This window comes from Biomphalaria glabrata, chromosome 14 (assembly GCF_947242115.1).
Source record: "Biomphalaria glabrata chromosome 14, xgBioGlab47.1, whole genome shotgun sequence".
NCBI lineage: Eukaryota > Metazoa > Mollusca > Gastropoda > Planorbidae > Biomphalaria > Biomphalaria glabrata.
Genome location: NC_074724.1, coordinates 31,980,768 through 32,004,313, shown reverse-complemented (window position 1 = coordinate 32,004,313; position 23,546 = coordinate 31,980,768). Strand labels below are relative to the sequence as shown.

Below are 23,546 nucleotides of genomic sequence, written 5' to 3'. Positions count from 1 at the left end.
TTGAGAGAGTGGGGGAAGAGGTATGGATGCAAAATGGTTGTTAATTGAGAAAAACAAAAAGTGATCTGGGAATCCGATGAAAAGATTTTAGAATTTAAAAAAAAAATTATAACGACTAGTTTAGAATAAAATCTTGAGCTTCAAGGAAGTTAAACGTTCTTCCTTCCTTGCGCTCGTTTGTTTTGGGAACGAAACACGTTCTTGTAGTCTGAGTTGTTCGATCTTCCCAGACTTAGATCATGTCCACGTGTTCGATCTTCCCTGACTTAGATCATGTCCAGCGTGTTCGATCTTCCCTGACTTAGATCATGTTCAGCGTGTTCGATCTTCCCTGACTTAGATCATGTCCACGTGTTCGATCTTCCCTGATTTAGATCATGTCCAGCGTGCTCGATCTTCCCTGACTTAGATCATGTCCAGCGTGTTCGATCTTCCCTGATTTAGATCATCTCCAGCGTGTTCGATCTTCCCTGACTTAGATCATGTCCAGCGTGTTCGATCTTCCCTGACTTAGATCATGTTCAGCGTGTTCGATCTTCCCTGACTTAGATCATGTCCACGTGTTCGATCTTCCCTGATTTAGATCATGTCCACGTGTTCGATCTTCCCTGATTTAGATCATGTCCAGCTTGTTCGATCTTCCATGACTTAGATCATGTCCACGTGTTCGATCTTCCCTGACTTATTAGAGGGGAAGGGGGCGATGGTGTGAGAGAAAAATGTACGCGAGCCTTTCAAATCTGATAGGGGTGTACACAATTGTTCCAACGGTTAAAGGATGGTACGTAGTAATACTATACGAGCAGACTAGTTATTAATATAGTTTTGGATCAGCAGCGTATCAGGATGTAGCACCGTATGCTGCAAGCTGCCTAAAGGGTCACCAGCTCCCGATTTCCCTAAGGTTTTGGGGTAGGAAACATTTACCATGTAAGGCATCAGAGATTTTGATGTTTGGACTATAGAAACAGATGACCTTTACATTATCTGCACCAAAGACCACTAGATCTGAATGGGGAACTTTATTTTTTTTTTTACTTCCTTCATGGGTGGGGGGGGGGCGCTCTAGATCGAATTCAGATGCGAGCAGTTTGTTTTTTTTTTGTTTGTTTACCTCGCTTATAACAGCGCAAGTGGGACTCTTGACAACATTGCAAAATAGCAGATGTGTAAAAGTCTCAAGAGCCGAAATATACTTACTCTATTTTGTACAGCTATGATAGATTCTAAAATACTTGATGCAGCTTCACTCAATATAAGCGAGATGTTTTCTTTAGGTATTTAAAAAAAATATTTAACTTATTTTAGACATGTCAGGAAAGGAAGTAGACTCATTTTTTTTTGACAGGCAGTTCATAGATTCAAGTTTGACAAACTCCCCCATATTCGAATTCGCGGCAAACGACTCGCTGTTTTCTTGATCTCTATCTACGTGAAAGTAGTTATCAGCATCCCCTTGTCCCCAATGCGTGTAAAAACCTGACGCCATGTTATGTAGTGCCGTGAAGGTGATGTTCTGATCAATCCTACCTTTCAGATTTACTAAATAATTTAGTTAGACCACAAAATAAGTAATTAAATTTAGTCTTGTATAGCACCAATATCCACACCAGACGACAACGGCTACCGGTATTCACGCGCTCTGACGTCAGTCTCCCATGTGTGTAGCCACATTGGTAATAACTTTCGCCCGTGCTACGCCATTCTGCCAGAGGAAATACATTGAGTTTCAACTTAAAGGGCGAACAAAAAAAAAATGAAATGAATGGCTTCCAAACTAAGTATCGCATTTTTAATTATAGATTTAACTTAAACTTTTTTTTTCTTTTAAATCCTCAATTTCATTTATTCACCCAGCACTTACCATCTTACCCAAGTGTATTCACTTAGTTCACCACAGTAACCAATAGGCCTATCAAGGCTAGACACACATGTCACATACCTCCGCCCCTAACGGATCATTACATCTAACTATTATTATATTGTGTCTGTCTTATCATAGTCTTATGATTATGTTAACTTTATTTGTTGAACAGTATACATCATTGTGTAGATTTAGAAGGTGTCTAATCTGGGTCTGTAGAATTTGTAATGATCAGAAGATTGGTTGCCTGTTTTTGTACGCGTAGTATTACTCCTGAGTTCGTAATAAAATAGACACACCTATCAAGACATTTACAATAAAGTAAATCAACAGGCGCATTATAGCATATGAATGGGAACAGTCTAGTCTCAGTCACTAGAATAAAATATGTTTCTTTGAAAGCCTCAACTGTCCATGTATCTATATCTACACTACAGTCTCGTTTTGAATTCATGTCGTCATAATTTCGCGTTCACTAGCGGTCACCTAAAGTGCGCCTCTACAATCAACACATTTATATTGATTTAAGTAACTTACTACATACATTTTAATTATCTTTTTTTTTTTTTCTTCGTTGTTTTCAGAATGATCAAATCTTCGTGCGCAAAAGTTGAAGTCAGAGGTAACGAGACAAAACAAGTTATGAAAATGTCTAAAGGAGCTATTCAGTGTACCAAGCCTGGCAACCTTCAATCAAGGGGGGATAATAATCTGGACGAAGTGGCGGAGATTTTAAGGAGTAGCTTTCTAAACATGCAGAGTGACAGAACTACGCCGCTGAACTGTCATGAAGATTTAGAGAAAAACCTTGATGACCCCGATTTGATTGATCTGGACATCCTGGAAAAGCTGACCATTGACCCTTGCCTGTTTGTGGGTCAAGGATCAGGTCACAGTGGTTCACGCAGTGAGAAGAAGGTGGAAAAGAGTTTGAAGGTGTTTAATAAGAATGCTCTGTCCGTGGAGCAGGTTAAAGAAAATGGGGCCGATGATGATCAAGAAGAACGTTACTCGTCTGATGACATACTGACAGACATTCACGCTGTCATCACTGCTGACACAACCAATGGAAAGTCTGAAGACAGTGCCGACGGTGCTTCTGTTTCTGCTTCAGCATCAGCAAACATTTTGAACAGCTTTGCCAAATCTCTCCACACTAACAGTGGTGCCAGAGGTGGGAATGCTCATGCTGCGAATGGCCACGCTACCAATGGTCATGTTAGTCCCAAGGACTCAGTTTTCTGGCAAACCAGAGCTGCTCTAGAGCAGAACCAGGACCTGACCGGTGAGCTTTTTGACTTCAGAGAGCTGGAGGAAAACAGCTTAAAGCTTTCACCTTCCAGAGATGACTTGGTTGATACTCCATCTGTGCAGTCATCAGAAATGACTTTGGACTTGGAGAATGGCGATGAAAACCAAGAATCCAGACTGGTCACTTTACAGTATGATTCCAACCCGATAGATAGTTTAAATGATGTAAGTTTGTATTCTAAGCAATCCCTTTAGATCAGTGGTTCTCAACCTTTTATTCTCGGCGACCCTTTTTACCCCCCCCCCCCCCCAACTCTGCCGTGACCCTCTCCCCCCGACACTCACATACAGCAATAGAAGAGTAGACAAATACAATCCATATTTTCGATGGTCTTAGGCGACCCCTGGCAAATCGTCAATCGACCCCCAAGGGGGTCGCGACCCACAAGGTTGAGAACCCCTGCTATAGATACTTATTTTGTAGATACTTGATCTACATTGCTCTACTAGTGCTTCATCCCAGTCTTTATAGAGCAGACTTAAACTTCTAATCTTATAGAACTAGAATCTATTCTTATAAATGGAAAAAACGTTGGTTTGCATTCCAGACAGAGAACAAAAAAATTAAGTATAGTTTCCCGTTCATACCATGCAGTCTATAGCGCAGATAATGTAAAGATCATTTGTTAAGTGGCAATAGTTAATGAGGATTTCATGTGGCCTGCACAATCACTTTTCGCCAACTAATATCAGGTGCCCATTAGAGCTTGGTGGACTCAGAGGCCCCCTTAAAATCCCAAAAATAAAAATCCCAGTCTTCACCAGGATTCAAACTCAGGACCCTGCAGTTCAGAAGCCAAGCACTTTACCACTCAGCCACTGCATCTCCAGACACAGAATGTATGAATGAATCTAAAATTTTAAAATGTTATATAACTCTACTTAAAGACCAATGAATTTTACTCCCTGGGTCCCAATATTCAAATCATTCTTCTGGGGATAGTTTTTTTTTACTCATAACTGGTTTAATAAAAACACTTTTTTTTTCCTTCTTCTTCTGCCCCCCTCATTATTTTGTTTGAGGGTTCAGATGACTAGACCAATTGAGATGAACTGCTCAATGACTTTCAGATCAGGCAGCTCTCCATATAGTTTCTCTTTTTTTAGTGCTGTTTTGGAGCCAGCGTCTTCCTCATGCCTCTGATGGACTTTATTTAATGACTTTAAAACGTACTTTAAAAACAATTTATGATATAGAATATGGTAATGTGTATTTCGCATTAATGTTACTGACTTTTTACATAGAGACTACACAATAAAGTAAGGAAAAAAAAAGGAATTTTTAAACCATCAATCAGAAGACCAACTTACCTTTACCCCTAGCTATTTTTGTTTTCTCTTGTGATATACTGTTGAGGCATGTTTCTGTACCAAATTAAATGGTTCATCTTTTATGACTGAGAAGTCTTTTTAGTCACCAACTCTAATAATGTATGCAATACATAGACTATCAAAATGTTTGTCTTATTTCTGCATCTATAGAGTGACGATCCTTTGTATCAGTCAATTCTGATTGAGAAAGGGAAAAGAGGAAGGCCGGCCCGTCAAAAGGTAGAAAAACCAGCGACCTACATACCCATTTTACCAAGGCCTACAGCCAATGGTGTGTAAAATTATATTTTGTAAAACTAATATTTATAGTGGTTTCCATGCAAGCAAGACAGCAAAATTACCACACATCATGACAATGAAACAGCTATTTTACCTTCTGTTTTGAAGGAACGTAATGAAACAGCTATTTTACCTTCTGTTTTGAAGGAATGTAATGAAACAGCTATTTTACCTTCTGTTTTGAAGGAATGTAATGAAACAGCTATTTTACCTTCTGTTTTGAAGGAATGTAATGAAACAGCTATTTTACCTTCTGTTTTGAAGGAACGTAATGAAACAGCTATTTTACCTTCTGTTTTGAAGGAATGTAATGAAACAGCTATTTTACCTTCTGTTTTGAAGGAATGTAATGAAACAGCTATTTTACCTTCTGTTTTGAAGGAATGTAATGAAACAGCTATTTTACCTTCTGTTTTGAAGGAATGTAATGAAACAGCTATTTTACCTTCTGTTTTGAAGGAACGTAATGAAACAGCTATTTTACCTTCTGTTTTGAAGGAATGTAATGAAACAGCTATTTTTACCTTCTGTTTTGAAGGAACGTCTGTAATTTATAATACAAGTATAGGTCTGAATAGTATAGTATAGTATAGTATCTGAATTGGTCCTAATGTTTCATAAAGCTAAAAAGTGGTGATTTGATAAATCACAGGCAGCTTGAAGAAGAAATGGCGCAGTTCAGTTATCTTCTGGAATCAAACAGTAAAGGCTATTGAAGTAGTGTCCCTTGGTCACTAAGAGTGTTATGTGACCATCGCAATGCTGAATGTCCATTAATTATGCACGTCACAGCTACCATCACATGTCTACACTTTTAAATATTCTAAATCTTGAATAAAAATCCAAGTCTTTTCTAATTAATTCTTGAAACCTTTACTTTGACAGCTAGAGTGTTTTGTTTTTTTGATACCATATCATATTTAGAAATCTGCAAAGAACTTGTTAATAAAAATGTCAAATCTCCTCAGAGTTTAAACCCATGGGACTTGGTTTGATAGCATTGTCACTCACTCATGAAACAGATCTCAATTTCAGGTTTTACCTATATATTTATCTATTTATTTAAAAAAACACAAGCTAAAAATTTATGACCATATCACAAGATCTTCGGAGCTCGCTTAGACCTTCCTTCAAGAAACAGTACCAGGAAAAAGAAGGAGAGGCAGACAGAGAACGCGATGGGAGGACAACATAAAAGAATAGACGGGCATGCCATTGAATGAGGTTCTAAGGCTAAGGACAGAGAGGAATGGAGAAGGATGGTCAACAAATTTTGCGTGGTGCCCCAACGGTGCATCAAACTAAGGGATAGGTAAAGGTAAAAAATGTATCTAGTGCTCCTTGCTGATTTTATTTTGTGTTTTACAGGTCAATTGTTGATCGTGAGAACCTCAGGAAGTTCTGTTTCAAGTGCATCTCCCCAGACTCCAGATACCAACATGACAGCATCTTCTGTGTCAAGAGACAGCTCTAGCAGTGAGAAGGATGTCACTCAGTATCAGAATGGGGGAGCGGGGGCATCCCGTAATTCATCAGTGGATATTGATGGACCTTTTAATGTTAAAATGAACCCCATATCTAGCTCACCGAACACATCTTGCATGTTTCCTGGCAATTTGATCACAAAGACACAAGAGCAACCTTTTGTACAGCTCAGGCCATCGAACTCGGCGGGCAATGTCATGTCTTGGAATCATCATTACCCTTCAAATTCACAAGGCAATGAATCATCTTACAATGGTTACCATGCCAGCTATGGGGGTGGAGCGGTCATGCCACAGCAGTATAAGCCCACGACTACAGCTTCCTGTATGTCCAGCTTTGCTGCTCCTTTGCAGCCCTGGCCTGAGCCTCCACCCTATTCCATTCCTAATTCTGGCATGCAGCCCAACAATTTTGCTGCTGCTAACCAAGCTGTCCAGCAAGCTTCATCCCCATATTCAGGTGGACTCGGGCCACTTGGATATAACCCCCAGAGCCTTGCACAAAGTAATGGAGCCTCACTGTATAACCCTGTCAACAGCCAAATATTTCCTTTCTCTTCAAATACTTATTTTAATACTCAAACTAAAACAACTGGGCAAGAATGTTCAAGCGTGGTGCCACTGCCAGCTCCACCAGACCCACAATACATTACATCCCAACATCCTTCTGGAGCCAGCAATTTTAATCCTGCTTACTGTTCAAAAATTAAGACACCACTCAACCCCACTCGTCCTAACGAAAAACCAAAAATAAACCTTCCACATCAGAAAAAAATTAATTACGTTTCCGATTGGATTTCCAATCATGTGGCTGACCCGCCTCTAGATTCAGGCTGCTTTTATACTAATGATCAGAGTTTAGCCTCTTTTCAAGCCCCAAATCCTTCCAATAATTTCCAAGTAATGGGTGTGTTTGGTGAGGTGTTTCAAATTCAGACTACAGAACAAGAAAAGCCGAAAAAGAAAGTCTCCAAAAAAGTTCCTACCACCCAAAATGGAAAAAGCTCGCAAAGAAATAGAGCCACAAAACGCAATGATAGCGGGAAGTCGTCATCTTCAACTATGCTCAAATCTTCTTACAGCCATGATCAATCCAACAGAATCCCTCAAGCCAATGGCCCAGAAAGACTTTGTGGCAATGTAGTTGAAAGGACAAATGAACTTCCTTTTTATCCCCAAGGGGCTCGGGATGCTTCGGGTAGACACCTTGTAACGTCTGCTGCAACTATCAATGAGACAGAGAAGGCAATTAGTGACGCTGACTTGGAAATCGCTCTGAGTATCATTGAAATGAAGGCCAATAGCATTGAAAAGCATAAAGCTGCTGGTCAGCCCTTGGTTCCAGAATCGGAGCCCAAGCAATCGAGTTTAGATTATATTTTAAACTCTTCTGCTTTCTTGGCTGCAGAACCGTTTGTTATTTCAGCTGGTGGAATTAATGGTTTACCAACTAGCCAGCTTGCTGATTCCTCAAGCTTCGATAAATCAAAATATCTGACACCCAACGATATCAACAGCCTAGAGGCGAAAAAACTTCAGTCAGGCAAGACAAGTTTGGACGATTACCTGTTTACTTCCCAGACTGGGTTCAATCCCTCAGGAACAGCTCAAGGGTCAAAAGAGCCAAATAATCCTGTGTATTTAGGACCAACATTGGTGCCAACAATGAACAGCAAAGCACTTGCAGCCCCGATGGTGACTGAGAATGTCAGCAAGAGCTACTCACAAATGAAACCAGTGATTACAAAACTGAGGTCAGAAGAGGCGAATACTTCCAGCGTAGCTCAGAAGCAGTCATCTCATGCACCACATTTTCAAGTGCCCTCACAAGCTCGTTTCAGCTATGTACAAAATTGGATCAATGTAAACCCAGTTGAACAGAATGCACCATTGCCACTTGTGTCCTCCCAACAGTGCTTTAACATGTCTTTAGGTAACTCAGTGGTGCCGCCTGCCACGTCCCTGTCCTCACAATCTCAGTTAGCCAGAGAATTCAACTCTGGTTGGAGCAACTTGCAAACAGCTCCAACCACAACTAGTCGGCACCCCATATCTTCTAGTGATGCCTCTATGATGAGCATTGAGAATCCAGACAATGCGACACATGACGATAACCTTTACCCCCAGCATTTCAGCAACAGCTCATCCATGGACGTGGTGGACAATGTCCAGGCTACTCCTGGAAGTGCTCTTATTCAATCATCCGAAAGAATGCACTCAAAGACTGCCTGCTCTGCGAATGCTGATAGACAGTTGCCTTCAATGGATGACAGCTGCTTCAGTGAAATCATGAGCTTCCTTGTGCCAGAGATATCAGCAATCTCTTCTAATTCCAGGCCTCAGGTTCAAAATTCAACCACAGTTGATAGTAGAAACAGCTTCCAGAGGAATGGTAATCATGAATATTTCCAAGGGCAGATAAACAATGCTGTACATGCAACTTCTGTTCAGAATTTCTCCACAGGAACACCTGGTCAGTATCGTTCATCACAGAACGTGATGAGCCAGGCAATCCAAAACACTAACGATATCACTTTCCCTCTCTTCTCCCCTGGCTTTGATGACGATCTGATCCTGTCCCCGAGGGGGCCAAGCAGGACATGTGAAGAGAAAGATAGAGGAAAAACACCTGCATCCATTGCCTCAGCATCCATCGGGGCTGCCTCTATTGCCCCTCCATCAATTATTGATCAGCAGCCAGCGGAAATTACTATCAGCAGTCTGGAGTCCAGCAAAATTAGTGGCAGCAGTGACTTGTCAAAGTTTTCCTACAGCAGCTTGCCAGAACAAATGATGGGATTTGACAGCGATGGGGAAACGTAAGCATTTTTTTTTTCAATCGTAATGTTTATTTACATCTCTGTTTACAATTTTTGGCTGCCTGGTCGAGCAGTTTGCGCGCTGGACTGTCGTTCGGATTTATCGACGTCGAGGGTTCAAACCCTGCCCGCTCCCATCCCCCGTCGTCCTGCGGCAGGTTTGGACTAGGAAGTAAACTATCTTCAACTCTGAAGGAACATCCAAAACATGTAAAACATTTTACAAAAACATTTTTGAATTTTGGATCAGTTGAAAAGCTACTTGTGTTTATTTATCTTGCAACATAACAGGATGATATCATTTTTGTATTGGACTGACTGACAACCTTCAGAAATGATTATTACATCCTAGTCCAAACCTTCTAAAGGATGGCGGGGGGTAGGCAGCATGTAGGGTTTGAACCCAGGAGCATTCAGACCATAGTCTAAAGTGCATACCATCTATCTTGCTGCCATCCTTATACTAGGTGTTGTTGAGAAGATTTCATGTTATAAGCAGGAAAAAAATCAAATATGATTATCAGAGTACAATTATATTTCATTATATTTTGATTAAAAATGGTTGTCATTAAAATAGGCATAAAAAGATTCTTGTTACTAGTGTGAAGGTGGTATTTTGCAGAGCTGCCACATTGTAAGAGGATTTCTCAGTGGGCTTGTTTCAGATTTGAATTTTGGCATCATATTACATAGAATGATTATCTGATTGTGATGGATAAAAAATAATGTTCAAAGTTAGCTTGTCTTTCTTAAGGACATTTATTTAACAATAATTCATAACACAGAAAATGTACTAACAAACAAATATTCAGTACAAACATTAACAGCAAAAAAATAATGAAATACTTCAACTAGTACAAGTATCTACACTATAATTGTTTATCAAATCACACTGAAATGTGTACAAAAGAGACCTGGAGAGGGGAAAAAGTCAATTATTAGTAAGTACTTATTTAAACTATGTTTTTACCATCACTTGTACAAATTTGTCCCATTAACTAGTAACATTGAGCAAATAATTAGCAAACTAATTTTTTTTAATCCATACCGCACTGACTGCTAGATAAATAATGCTGTTTCTGTTAGATATATAATGCTGTTTCTCTTAGCTAAATAATGCTGTTTCAGTTAGATATATAATGCTGTGCTTGTTAGATATAATGCTGTTTCTCTTAGAAATATAATGCTGTTTCTCTTAGAAATATAATGCTGTTTCTTTTAGATATAATGCTGTTAGATCTGTAATGCAGCTGTTCAAATTGATAAGTACAAATCTAGCCACTTTCTTTCAAGACTGTGCTAACTACTGTAAACTTATGCACATGTGTTGACTAGGTCAAGTTGTATCCTGGGTGTTATTATCAGGAGTGGGGTGGGTTGTCTTCCTGCTGAGGTATTTTTATTATGTTTGACTAGATATTTTTCCTAAAAAATGTAGCAATAATAGAGAACTGAACTGTGAAAAGACCTTTTTTTTAATGACTTAACTGTATAAATTTAGCTCTCGGGATATGAAGGGGAAATAACTGTTGATGGTTTATGGGATTGACATGGCCTAAATTGTGCCGATATGCCAAAACCCCAAAATATCAAATAAAAAAAAAACAGCCAATGATAGAGATTATTTCACTGGGTCAAGTGCAATCACATTCAGTTTCGATTTATATCAAAGATGAAAATATGTGTCTTGCCAATTATCATGTAGGCCTACCTTTTGATACAAAACTTCAACCACCCCTGATTTTCTTATCTTTTGAAATACAGAAATACAGACGTTACTTCAAAAAAGAAGATGGTTACATCTTATGCGTTTGATACAAAACTTCAACCACCCCTGATTTTCTTATCTTTTGAAATACAGAAATACAGACTTTACTTCAAAAAAGAAGATGGTTACATCTTATGCATTTCCCTAGGTCAATTTAGTCATGCATGTTAATCATTGACATAAGTTTTGCCAAGTGGTTGGTTTTCCTGGCTGATTCAAGCAACCCATGAATAGTTTATTGCAGTGATGCCCTACTTTTTTTTTTTTTTGGGGGGGGGGGGGAATGGGGCCAATGAAATATTCCCTTTTCTTCCCTTTTTTTCTTTTATAAGTCTATTTACTGCATTTTGAGGGACTGGATAGCAATGTGTTAAAGGCAGGACATGGCCTGTGTGTCTTCATTTGGGCATCCCTGATTTATTGCCATTAATTGACTTGTAGAATTAGATTCTTGTTTTCTGTCATTCATTTTTAGAAGTTGGCTAAATTGATTAAAAACCTCAGAAATTGTATTGTCTTGTGACACATGAAGAAAACATATTTCTGACTCCAGCTTGTGCTAATAGCATTAATTTATGTATGCTACTTCTGTCAAATTATCAGTATTTATTATTTAGTAAAATCATTATCATCCATTTTTTCTATTGCTGCTGATTGTTCCTTCAAAAATCAAGACTAGTATGTCCTAAGAGAATTCCCTTTAATGGGCAGAATTTGACCTTGGGACCATCATGATTAGCCCAAAGTGCATGCCACATAACCTGGGCAGCTATCTTATCTTATCTTGTATATTACAGACGTCCTGTTAATTGACATTGTGAATCTAATCAAACATACTAATTAGCCTTCTATTTCTGTCCCACACAACAGGTGCCTCCACTTTCTGTGTGACATGCCGTTAGAAAGTTTGGAAGAGTTTAAACGGCAGCCAGGCTTCAGAGAAGCTTTAGATGTTCAGAACAAGAAGAGGGAGGTAAATCTCACATTTGTTCAACTTGTGGGATAACTCTTGACAACTCTCACTCATATTCGATAGGCATTTAGTGATATGAATTTTAAGCACTAACATTTATAACCTAAATAGTACTATGGTACAATCTTGCTAAATGCAGCTAAAAAGTACTGCCCAGTGTTTGTAACAATTTTTTTTGTTTTGCATTCTGTAGATCTAATACAGCAGTTATTAGTAAAAGTAAATATTCTAAACTCTTATATAACAATCATAGTCAAATATCAGCAAAAACTTTTCCTACTTCTAGATATGAGACAAAGATGCATTCATGGAACTTCAAAAGCACTTTTCTCTTCAAGTGTTAAACATGTATTGATAATAAGGCACTGATAACAACACACACACACAAAATTGAATAGAGCTCCTACAGACTACTGGCTTATATATGTCAGATAAAAAAAATATGTAGGTTAAAGCTGGGTATTCATAGTCTAGTAGAACACCGTTGTCTTCCAAAGTCTTCTAACTTGAATACAATGACTTATTATTTATCTCCAGTTAGTGATCCCTATTCTTCTGAAATGCTGGAGTTTCAGCAGGGAATAAATTATCTTAATGTGTCAGCATTTGAAATGGCTAACTAAAAGGAATTAGTAGATTAATACAATTCTCTAATTGTTATGGTTTAAAGTATCATTTTATTTGTTTCCCCAGACTGCTCTATTTATAGCTGTCAAACGGTCCAACGCGGAAGTGACAGATTTCTTGCTGTCTTGTGGGGCCAATCCAAATATCTGCTGCTCTAGCCAAATACAGGTAAGAAAAACATTGTGAATTATAAATCCTAACACTGCCACATCCAACGAAATAGTGTTTTTTTTTCTGTTTCTAAATTTTCTGACAATATTTGAAAAAAGTATGTTGCATCTCTGACATGCTAAATTCATTCATTTACATTTTAAAGTCGTCGAAAAGAAAGTTTTACAATGTAATTAATGAAAGTGTTAATTTGAACATTTGTTTTTTTAAACTGCTCAGGGCTTGGGTCCCATACAACACTGTGCGCTCCACGAAGCTGTGCTGACTGGCAACTTGAAGATTGTCAAATCCTTACTCTCTGCAAAGAACATTGTTGTGGATTCCAAGGCATCTTATGGAGGTAAACAGTGTGACTTTTGTAGAACATTCATTAAACAAAGATGACTGCCTGGCCTTGTGGTAGGTGCTCTGGACTGTTGTTTGGTGGTCTTGATGGTCCCAGGCTCGAACCCACACAATGACTCCCCCCCCCCCCCCCCCCCTCATCCTGCAGGAAGTTTGGGCCAGGATGTAATAATCTTCAAATCTGAAGGAACATCCAAAACATTTAAAACATTTTATAAGCAATGTGGTAGACAACAAAATCTTTGGATTGTGGGAATTTTTTTTTACACTCCTTGTTTTGAATAAATAGTATTTGTATACAGTGTTATACATTAGTCACAAAAGTAGGTAAAATCATCATTATTAAAATCCATGTGATTGAAGGCTTGAGTGGCTTACTTCTTTGCATCCAAAAGCCCATTGTTTGAGTACAATGCATGCAAGTCAACATGCAGGCCAGGAGCAGGAAAGACCACCTACGATGATTCATAATGATAAAATATATAATTGACAACTAGCATCAATATGAGTTAAACAATTCATTAAGTTCTGAAAAAAAAAAAAAAGCACTTTATAAAATTAGAAAACACAAAGGAAAGCAATGGTAATGAACCTTTGTGTTGTATGCTCTCTGATTTAACTCCCCTGTGACGGCACCATGGTTAAGAACACATTCCCTCCAGTCAACCAAAATGTACATCTGGGGATGCAACTTGGAGGTGAAACTTGTAAATCAAACTTCAGCATTGAATGGTAAACACCACCTACAAGCTAGAGGAATAGTATCCATTGTTTTAGTTACCAGTGAAATGCCAATGTAATCAATCTGTTTTCCCCACCAGGTCAGACGCCACTAATGCTGGCCTTAGCATTGCACAAGATGAATAAAAATAAGGACATCATCCTGTGGTTGATTGAGAAAAAATCTTCACTGACCATCCAGGTTTGTGGCTAGCTAGTGACCCCCCCCCCCCAGTGACCAATTGGGATTAGATACAATCAATCAATGATCATTTGAATTATGCTTCATTTGTTCTCTGTCCTTGTTTTATATACAATGATATATGAATGATATATGTCTGAATTAGGTTAGGTAAATAATTACATCCAAGATGCATAAACAAAATCCAATGTATAACTAGGTACAATTACATCCGCATCACAGCGGTATCAAAGAATAAGTCCTTTAGAATTAGTATATCTCACACTAAGTACAACTATAATAATTCATCACGTCCCCATCACAGTGGGTAACAAAGGCAACTCTATTCTATGTGTACTGCCCCGAGTACAGGAAACTACGACTGAAAAATGAGTTTAACAATTAGTACCTTCTCTTTCTATTCAGAGGTTTCTTGTGCTTTCACCTTCTTGACCCAAGCTGAACAAATAACACTCCATGGGACAACAACCCTCTGTACTTTCCCAGCATAGCTCATTAGAGTTGGGTCATCAATAAAAATCCAAAATCAAATTTCTTTCACCAACATATATATTTTTCATTAGATTATTATTTGCTATTGTGTTACTTTATAAATTTTCTTTCATAATTATTATAATAGTTAGGCTTTTTTTTTCAAAATCTTTATTAAAAGTTCCCCTTTCAGACCTTTAGGGTAGATGATGTTAAGGTCATTGTCGCTACCTGGTTTTGGCTGTAGGCGTAGCGGCGTGGGTGTGTCCGTGTGTTGTAAGTACCTCTTCTGGTACGGCTATGATACTCCTCTTAACGATGTACTCTATTAGGCGCACTAGATTTGCAAGTGCGCAACATTACTAGTATACTGAAGTCTCCAATGACAACATTTTGAATTACTGATGAACACACTTGTAGCAGACGTAAAGTTTATTATATATAAGATAAATTACAGAAAATACTGGCGACTTCAGCCGTCACAAAATATACACCAATAAATACTGGCTGTTCATGCCATGTGGAATAAGTAATCACATCAATGAAATGTTCAAAATATAAGTCCGAAGAAAAACTCTCAAGTTAACATTAAATCAAATTCATTAAGGTACATATTACAGACAGAGAAAATCGTACATCCACTCTCTGCTGGAGTTCTTCACTAACTAACTTTTACCCTTATTTCAGAGTCCTTTAACTTATTCACATAACCTCGTGCTTGCCCGCACGGAATGTTACAATAGGTGACTGAGTGTCACTTCATGTCACAGAGGTTCTAAAACTGGACTGTGACAGTCATCTGTTTTTTTGGTAAACAGTGAATGAGCTGGGTGTCATGTGGCCAGCACTAAGACCAATCCAACCCAACTAAAGTCAGATACCCATTAGAGTTGGGTGCCCTAACAAATCCTAAATTTAAAATCCCTGTCTTCAAAGAGATTCTACCTATGACCCCAGGTTCAAAAGTCAATCACATAACCACTCAGCCATGCGCCCCCTAAAATGTTTATTACTGTCACTAATATAATTGTTATAGTGATGGTCTAATGAATGATTTAACTCTTTCTCTCCGTAATTATTTACCACATTCTGGTGGAATCAACGCTGGTATCCTCAGTTAGGAGAGAGAGTTAACATGTTATTGTTTTTTATATAACATCCCCATAAAGTAATTTCTAACAAAACATTTGAATTAAAAAATCTTAAATATAATTTTTTACTTGCTACATTAAGATTCAAATAAAAAATGATGAAAAAAATGGCTTTTGTTCCATTTCTCTGTCATTATAAATTTCATAAGTTTTTTTTTAAATAACCAAACAATACTTTGTTTAAAGGAACTTCAAGGAAGGACACCGCTGATGTTAGCCATACAATCAAGAGATGTGGCCCTGGTAGAGAGCATTTTACATTTGGTGGGTCCAGTGATGGCGAGAACTCTTGTGACTGCGGCAGACAAAAAAGGTTTGACCTGCCTGCACATAGCCGCAGGGCTCACTCTGGAGCCCAATGAGAAGAAGAGGCTTCTGCAGTGTATAATTACTGCTGGAGGTGCGTAGGATGTTTTGTTGATGTTGTTTATCTTAGCATGTGTAGTGGCTGATACATTACCTTCATTATCAGCTACAGATTGTTTGTTTTGTTTTATATGTTTGGGACAAGTCTTCAGAAATGTAGATTATTATGTTCTACCCAAACATTTTATAGTAAGACAAAAGATGAAATCTAGCAGGGTTTGAACTTGGGACCCTTGTGACAACAAAGTGTTTTCCAAATAACCAGGCAGCCATGCTGTGATATTAATGGTAAACTTTTAAAGAATCGCAGTCTAATTCGTAGCCACTGATTTGAACCTAGACACTCAATTCCATGGTAAAAGACCATACTGCCTTTCTTGTCATCTTGGTACATAAATATAACCTAAGTTATTCTAAAGTCTGGAGACCTTCGTTTCACATTTGATCTCCCAAGGTTTCATTCCAAATTCAGCCTTTGTCTTTGTCTAGGAAGTTTGAGACATTGTAACATTATTACATTATTTCTAGTCTTTTTAGCATGATGAGAGAAGAATGGTGTGAACTAGGGACCAGTTTAAAAAAAAGTCGATGGAAATAAAATACCATAATTAAAAAATTATTCCTTTACTATGAGTGGAGTTTTGGGGAGAGGAAAGGGGCGAATATTTGTTTTAATTTCAACTAAGTGGCCAGAATTTTAGATAAGTTTTAACCATTTCTTTTTCTTTTGAAAATTAAAATTTTCTTTTTTTTTTTGTTTTTTTTTTGTGAGTGTCTTAGTGTCTCAAAACATACTCTTTCATCAAGTAACTTGTTAAACAATGCTAAACACACACATGATAATTGTTTCATTACAATATTTTTTTTCTTGATTGCAGGAGATGCCTCTGTCAAAAATGCAGAAGGAGAAACTCCGAGAGATTGGGCTAAAAATGAGGTCGGTTCCTGCTAGTGACCTAAATATTGATTCGACTTTTTAAAGTTTCATAAACTCTGTAAACATTAGATAGTTTAAACTCTCTATAAAAATAGGAGGAAATAGTTTATATTTCATGTAGATTGTTGAGTAGGCAAAAGAAACTTAACTTTGTTGTTAGGACATTGAGATCCATAGGGAAGATGATGTATGGCTCATCTTTTTTTTTTATGGCCAATATTTAACAAGGCTGTATGTGGCCAGCACATAGACGAACTGCTTTTACTTTATCCAAAGGATATTGCATACCCATTAGAAATTGGCTGAAATAGCATCGCAAATACACTTTTATGTAATGCTGCAGAAATGTCATAGTCTCATTTTGTTTCAAATGTTAAATATAAAAAAAAAATGAAAGAAACAATTTAGATCTAATGGCATGATTTGTTATTATTTGGTTTTGATTCAGATCTAATGGCATGATTTGTTATTATTTGGTTTTGATTCAGATCACTGAAGTTCTACAAAATTTAGCCAAGGTCAACAAGACTTCATGATTTGACTGCTGGGTTGGCATTTTGATTTGCGCATCTGCTGTTATATTCTCCAGTAGTGAGCAAGTAAACTCTGACTTGAAAATTGCTACACTATACAGACATAAATTATTCAATATGATATGTAGCCATTACGTTGTAGCTTTTTAAAAATGTTGTTTTCAAGACAGAAAATCGAATTAAAGATCTGCTGTAAAGACATTGAACATTTTTGTATTATTTTTTTTATTGCCTTGCCATACAATGTTATTATAAACATTCCATTTGCATTGGAAACTAAATCTTAAATATTCATTTGTTATATATTTAGCTTATCATTCCTAATCTTGTACAATTAATAAATGTGCATTTATCGAACAAAGCCATATCATTGTTGACAGCTCTAGTTATAATAATGTAATTTTTTAAAATATTTTTTTTTACATTCATCATTATTTCCAAACATTGTATCTGTGATTGCCAAACATTGTGTCTGTTATTGCTTTAGAATATTTATGTTATACAATGAACAAGACAAGTGTTGATAAGGGAAGACATATTAGGAACTGTATTTGTTACGTAAACAAGCAGTGTTGCACTAACAGGCTACTACTCAGTATGTTAAAATTTCCAAACATTGTGTCTGTGATTACCGAAAATTGGGTCTGTTATTTCTGAACATTGTGTCTGTTTTTCGAACATTGTTGCTAAGATTTCTGCAGTTCGAATTTCGATGCATTTTTATACATTTCTGTTAACAGCTATTTCTGTTATCAATAACATCAGACATCTTTTGTGTGCAAAGTTGTTGTTTTTTTATATTTGTATTTTGCCCAAGACATGGAGACTGATATTTTTTATAAGCACAGTGGAATATTTTGTTTATGCTTTTAGTACTTAATACAGCCTACTATCAACTATTAGTCATAGTGTTGCACTATTTGTTGGCAATCTTGACCAGGATATAAACCTGATGTCTTGGTAGCTAAAGCTCTGCTGTCATTAATGCAATAGTGAAGGACATTCAAGCTCTACATTGGCTTAAATTTTCAGATATAAGCTCTGGGTTTTAAACTAGCCCTGATACCTTGATTTTTCTTTTAAGTTGAACTGGATGCAGATGTCAAAGTTTACTTAACTCTTTAAGGCTAACCTTTCCTACATGTCTAAAGAAATAGTTTAACATCTTGCATTGCACATTCATAGCATTAAAAAAAAAATTTGATAAAACAGTCAGAGCAATACAAACATTACCAAAACATATTCTTTTGCCTGTGCATTCATAAACCATTTGTTGTGCCACATCATTTAAGCTTCAAATGTGTGAATTAAAACAGGTAGAACATCTTTCAGCTTCCCATTATAACAAGATCAGTGAGAATCTGAATTCCTCCCCCTTCATAGCACACAGAGCTACAGGGAATTCACTTCAAAAGATAGAAGTATTTGGGATTCATACATGTTATAAAAAATAATAATAATTATCTTCATTGTAATTAAATTATAATAAATTTATACAGCGCTACTTTCATGCTTATGCCATGCTCAGAGCGCTATGGTCCAATCTCATTTGTGGACCAGTGGGAGGAGGGGGTATCTGGGAGAAGGTTTTTCTGTGCTTCCTTAAGGTGCTCAGTAAACACAACTCTGCTTGAGTTGGGTGTCAAACCTCAAGCCCCCTTCATAGGTGGTCAAGCCAAGTTAAAGCGTACTTAGCCTTTCGACCATACTTCCCATGAATTAAGGAAATATGTCTTCCACATAAAAATACATTAAACATAACAATGCATAACATATTACAATGCATTACTATAATGATAGCAATCATAATATATATTACCAAACAAAAAGTACATTCACAGCAGAGTTCCACTCAAACTTAACATGTGAGGTTTAACTCTGAAAATTGGAATTTATTCAATTATTTTATTTGCAAGGGAACAAAAGAGTTCTAGAGTCTTGTTTTATTGTTTTGTGTTTTCTTTGTAAACTGTGTATTGTATCTTCTCTATGATGGTAAAATGTTAAAATTGAGACCGAAAGGGTGACCACCGCCAATCAAGTTATTAAAAGCATGTTATGAAGTTAATTTGTATGTTTTATTGTTAATGTTGAGCTTGCCATGCCAGGCAATGATGTTGAAACTTTAAATACTTCAGATATTAGCTTTTGGTAAAACATTGACAATGATTTTTCGCTAACGCTAAATGAGAACATTTTCCTTAGTAGTTTTTATCTGTGCTGTCGGTGATAAGAATCTGATATAATTGGGTTTTAACGCACACCCATATGTACATTTATTTATAGCTTTTGTATATATATTTATATTTATAATTTACTATCACTCTTTAATCCTGAATTATGTTTTACAAAGTTCAGCTTTTAACTCTTTCTCTCCTGATTAACGATTCCATCTTTGATTTGACGTCATTAAATTAACTTAATTTTTGGGTTCATAAACTTTAATTGGTGTTATATAAAATGGGCATACATTTATCTATACCACTTATAACATTTTCTGAATAAAAGAAAAATGTTACTGAAGTTTAACCCTAACAGGCTAGTGAAATACAAATGGAAAAAAGGATTAATTCCTTCTGAACATGGAAAATAATTATGGAGAGATGGAGTTAAAAAAATGTTTTTTGGAGCTGAAGACTTTGAAACCAAAGGCTAGTCATGTACATAGATGCATAAGTAAACTTATATGACTCTTTCTCTTGACTTTAAAAGTGACCTTACTATTTAAAATGATTTGTACATTTAACTGGCCTTCTTTTTACATTACCTCTATTCAACTCATAACTTCATGGAGGGGATGAAACCTTCTGGGTGGGTGGAAAAAATGACTAGGTTGACACATGAAATGCATTGGACGTAATTATCTTCTTTTTGAAGTAACATCTGCAATATATAAGATACAAGTAAAACCTGGACACAGATTATGAAAAAAGCTCTAACATTTTTACTAGAAATTTGACAGTGGATGTATATAGTTGGGAACAGTATAACTAGCTCATTGGACACACTGGGAAAACTCTAGTTTAATATATTAATGTTCAGGAACATTCTGTTCATTCTCTAAGTCTAGATCTAAAGGCCTATTAATTGGAATTTTTATAAAGTCTAGTACATCCGCAAAACCAGGATTATTTCTTTTGGGTGGGGGAGGTCCTTTTTGTTTTTCTAATCTAACATTCTTTGGGTCAGGATTTTTTTTATTTTACCATCACAGACACCGATAGCAAAGACAAACAGACACAAACACTCTTTTGTTCCCCTGGCAATCAAATCATGAAACAGAAACAATCTGGTATAAACTTTTTACATGTAAGTTATGAGTGAGTCTGGTGTGAATGTACATTTTGTTTTTTTTCTAGTTACAATGTTTTGTTTGGTGTAATGCACAAATTGTAAGACAAATTTCCTTACGGAAAATAAAGATTATTATTATTATTCATTAGTGATTAAAAGAATGATGATCACTCTATAATATTTATAAAGGAGATATTGTCTTTAACTCTTTCTCTCCTAACCAACGATACAAATGTTGATTCCATCAGAATGTTGTAAATAATTATGGAGAGAAAGAGTTTAAAAAATAATTTGTATGTTTTTCTTGTTTTGTTTTTTTATTTGTGGTCTTGATCTAATTTGAAGCATTTATGAAATAAAATGAAATGTAGACTAAACATTTCTAGCTCAAGATTTCACTCCAGCTTAGCTGAGCAACTAAAGGCAGCATGGTAACTGGTTTCTATCTCTTCAAGTCAAATATCTGTTGTTAAATGAAGGTATCAACTGGTCTTACTGCAAATACAAAAGAAGTGAAAGTTTTTTAATTTTTTTTTGCAAATTGACAGTAATGGCTGGTTCAAAGCCCCAATGGGCAGGTGTTGGTGCTAACGACTTCACCCTATAAAATTACAAGTGCTTTAGAAATGGCAAACTTCAAAAGTAGAGATAAATCAGTAATGGATGAATGCAGTTTTGTCATTATTTTTGTTTCCAATTATAAATATGTTTTGGAGGATCACTCTATATTAATTTCATTATTCTCAATGTTTGTATAAAATAATGACCATAAGCTCAAACTGGAGTAAGTTTTTATTTTTAAAAGCTTTTATAAATCTTTGTAAATATGCTTCCTGCATGTACTCCTTTCATTTTTTTTTCAAATATACATTTATACAACCATTCCCATCATGCAGATTTACATTGGTAGATAATCCCGGTGCTGAAATGGAATGAAGAGCTCCCGGTCCAAGCTGCGGAGGTCAGTAGTAGTCAAACTGAATTTCCATTTGATTGGACCAATAAAAATTATCCTATCTTCGTTGGATAAAAGCTTTTCCAATGATCAATGGGGTGATGGCTCCCTAGGTGCCGATTCTATACTGGACTTTATCAAAGGTGCTGAAATGAGATTTGAATGAACTAGACAGTCTTACAGGAAATAACTTTGCTTGGAACATATTATAGTTTTGAAAAAAACAACATTCATTGGTGAACATACCGTACTACTATTTAAAGAAAATGTTCTAACATCTGAACACAAGATATGGCACCAAATGTAAATATATTGAGGATCTGTATAAATGACTTTTAAGATTTAGATACAAATTTCTGTATTATTTGCCTGGAACATAATCATATTCTTATCATATGACTTTGTGCATTGTTAATTTTGAGTTCTGTTTTGACATTATATTTTAAAGTTTTAAATTTGTTTCATTATTTTGATTGGCTGTTACAGATTGGGGAGGATGTGGATAAAAGATCTAACCATTATTGAAACATTCTGCACTCATATTCACACTAACACTTTCCAGCATATATATTGTTTATTACCACTTTTTACATGATTAGTCCCAATCTGTTTTTATAAATTTCTTTTTTGAAGTCCCATCTCTAAGGTAATGAGTTATTGTTCTTGTCTTCCAACTTTGTTGTAGATGTTAATGTCTATATTCTTATCATATAATGTCTTAAATGAGAATATCCACAATATCCAGTGATATAAGATTGGTTGGTACACCTGTGAATATTTTTATTCTTTTAGTTTATCTTCACTTTACCTGTATTTATGCAGTAATTTTTTTTTTTTTTATTCACTATACTAAGGTCTTTATTTTTTGTTTGTATGTTTCTGTATTTATTTGTATTTTAAAAATAAACACATACATTGCTTGACATGTTCAACGTGTTGTTAAAATGTTTGTAATTTTAAAATCATGTTTGTAATTTTAAAAACTTTTTTTTTTTTAATTTTATTTAAAAGAAAACACATAACATATTATTTTATATTAATAATAATACAAAGAATACTTTAAAAAAAACAACAACAAATTTTAGAAGGAAATACTTTCAAAAACACATTCCAGGATTTCCATCAGGATCTTGGAGTAGACTGCAGCAAAAGTCCAGAAAATGATGACAAAGTCAATTTACATAAATCTTGAACATTTTCCTCAAATCAAAAATATTCTAAAAAAAAATAATTTAAGGGCTTATGAGTTATTAAAATTCATGACTTTTTGCAACAATTTTTCCCCTTAAGACCCAAGACAAAGGACCTCCATCCTATGTCATCAGGAAATCTCTGGGGTCTGTTAGAGTTACAAAAACGTACATATAATGAAACAATATGGTTTCTATAATAGTACAGAACTCACATAAGTATGTGTATGAAGAGGATGAAAATTATTTCATTTTTTAATATTACTCTTTTTTTTTTTAAATTGCGGCCCGATAGTTTGATATGTTGTACTTAGTAGTTTATCATTTGTATTTTATTGTTCTAAAAATGGTTTTCAACAAGAAAGATGATTCCTATTACAAGCTATCCCGACAAGATCAACGTCTGATCTTTCGACTCAGGACCGGACACAACAGAATGAGACATTATGTGTACAGGAAGCTCAAAATTGGAACCAGTGAAATCTGCCCATGTGGAGTGTCACCAGAAAATGCTGACCATGTCCTTCCAAACTGTTCTCTTTACTATGAGGCTCGTACAAGACACTGGCCCCAAAACACCACAATAGGAAGAAAACTATATGCTGATTTGGAAACCATTGCGCAGTTCATCTCATGTATTGGTCTAGTCATCTGAACACTCCAACATAACAATGAGAACGAGGAAGAAGAAGACATTGCTATTCATTGTTATGTGACCGCCACATTGTAGCCACTAGCCACCAGTTAATTACGA

General features: G+C 36.2%; 1 protein-coding gene across 1 annotated transcript in view; it reads left to right on the top strand.

The window, feature by feature from the left end:
- Positions 1-22,528, top strand: part of LOC106052499 (uncharacterized) — a 37,307-nt gene extending 14,779 nt beyond the window's left edge. The window contains exons 2-11 of the mRNA XM_056010322.1: positions 2,449-3,340; positions 4,658-4,778; positions 6,155-9,089; positions 11,728-11,830; positions 12,524-12,625; positions 12,848-12,968; positions 13,795-13,895; positions 15,704-15,917; positions 16,762-16,820; positions 17,309-22,528. Coding sequence (XP_055866297.1) covers positions 2,450-3,340; positions 4,658-4,778; positions 6,155-9,089; positions 11,728-11,830; positions 12,524-12,625; positions 12,848-12,968; positions 13,795-13,895; positions 15,704-15,917; positions 16,762-16,820; positions 17,309-17,356 — 4,695 coding nt within the window. The 5' untranslated portion in view covers position 2,449 and the 3' untranslated portion in view covers positions 17,357-22,528. The remainder of the gene's footprint in view (positions 1-2,448; positions 3,341-4,657; positions 4,779-6,154; positions 9,090-11,727; positions 11,831-12,523; positions 12,626-12,847; positions 12,969-13,794; positions 13,896-15,703; positions 15,918-16,761; positions 16,821-17,308) is intronic.
- The last annotated feature ends 1,018 nt before the right edge of the window (positions 22,529-23,546 follow it).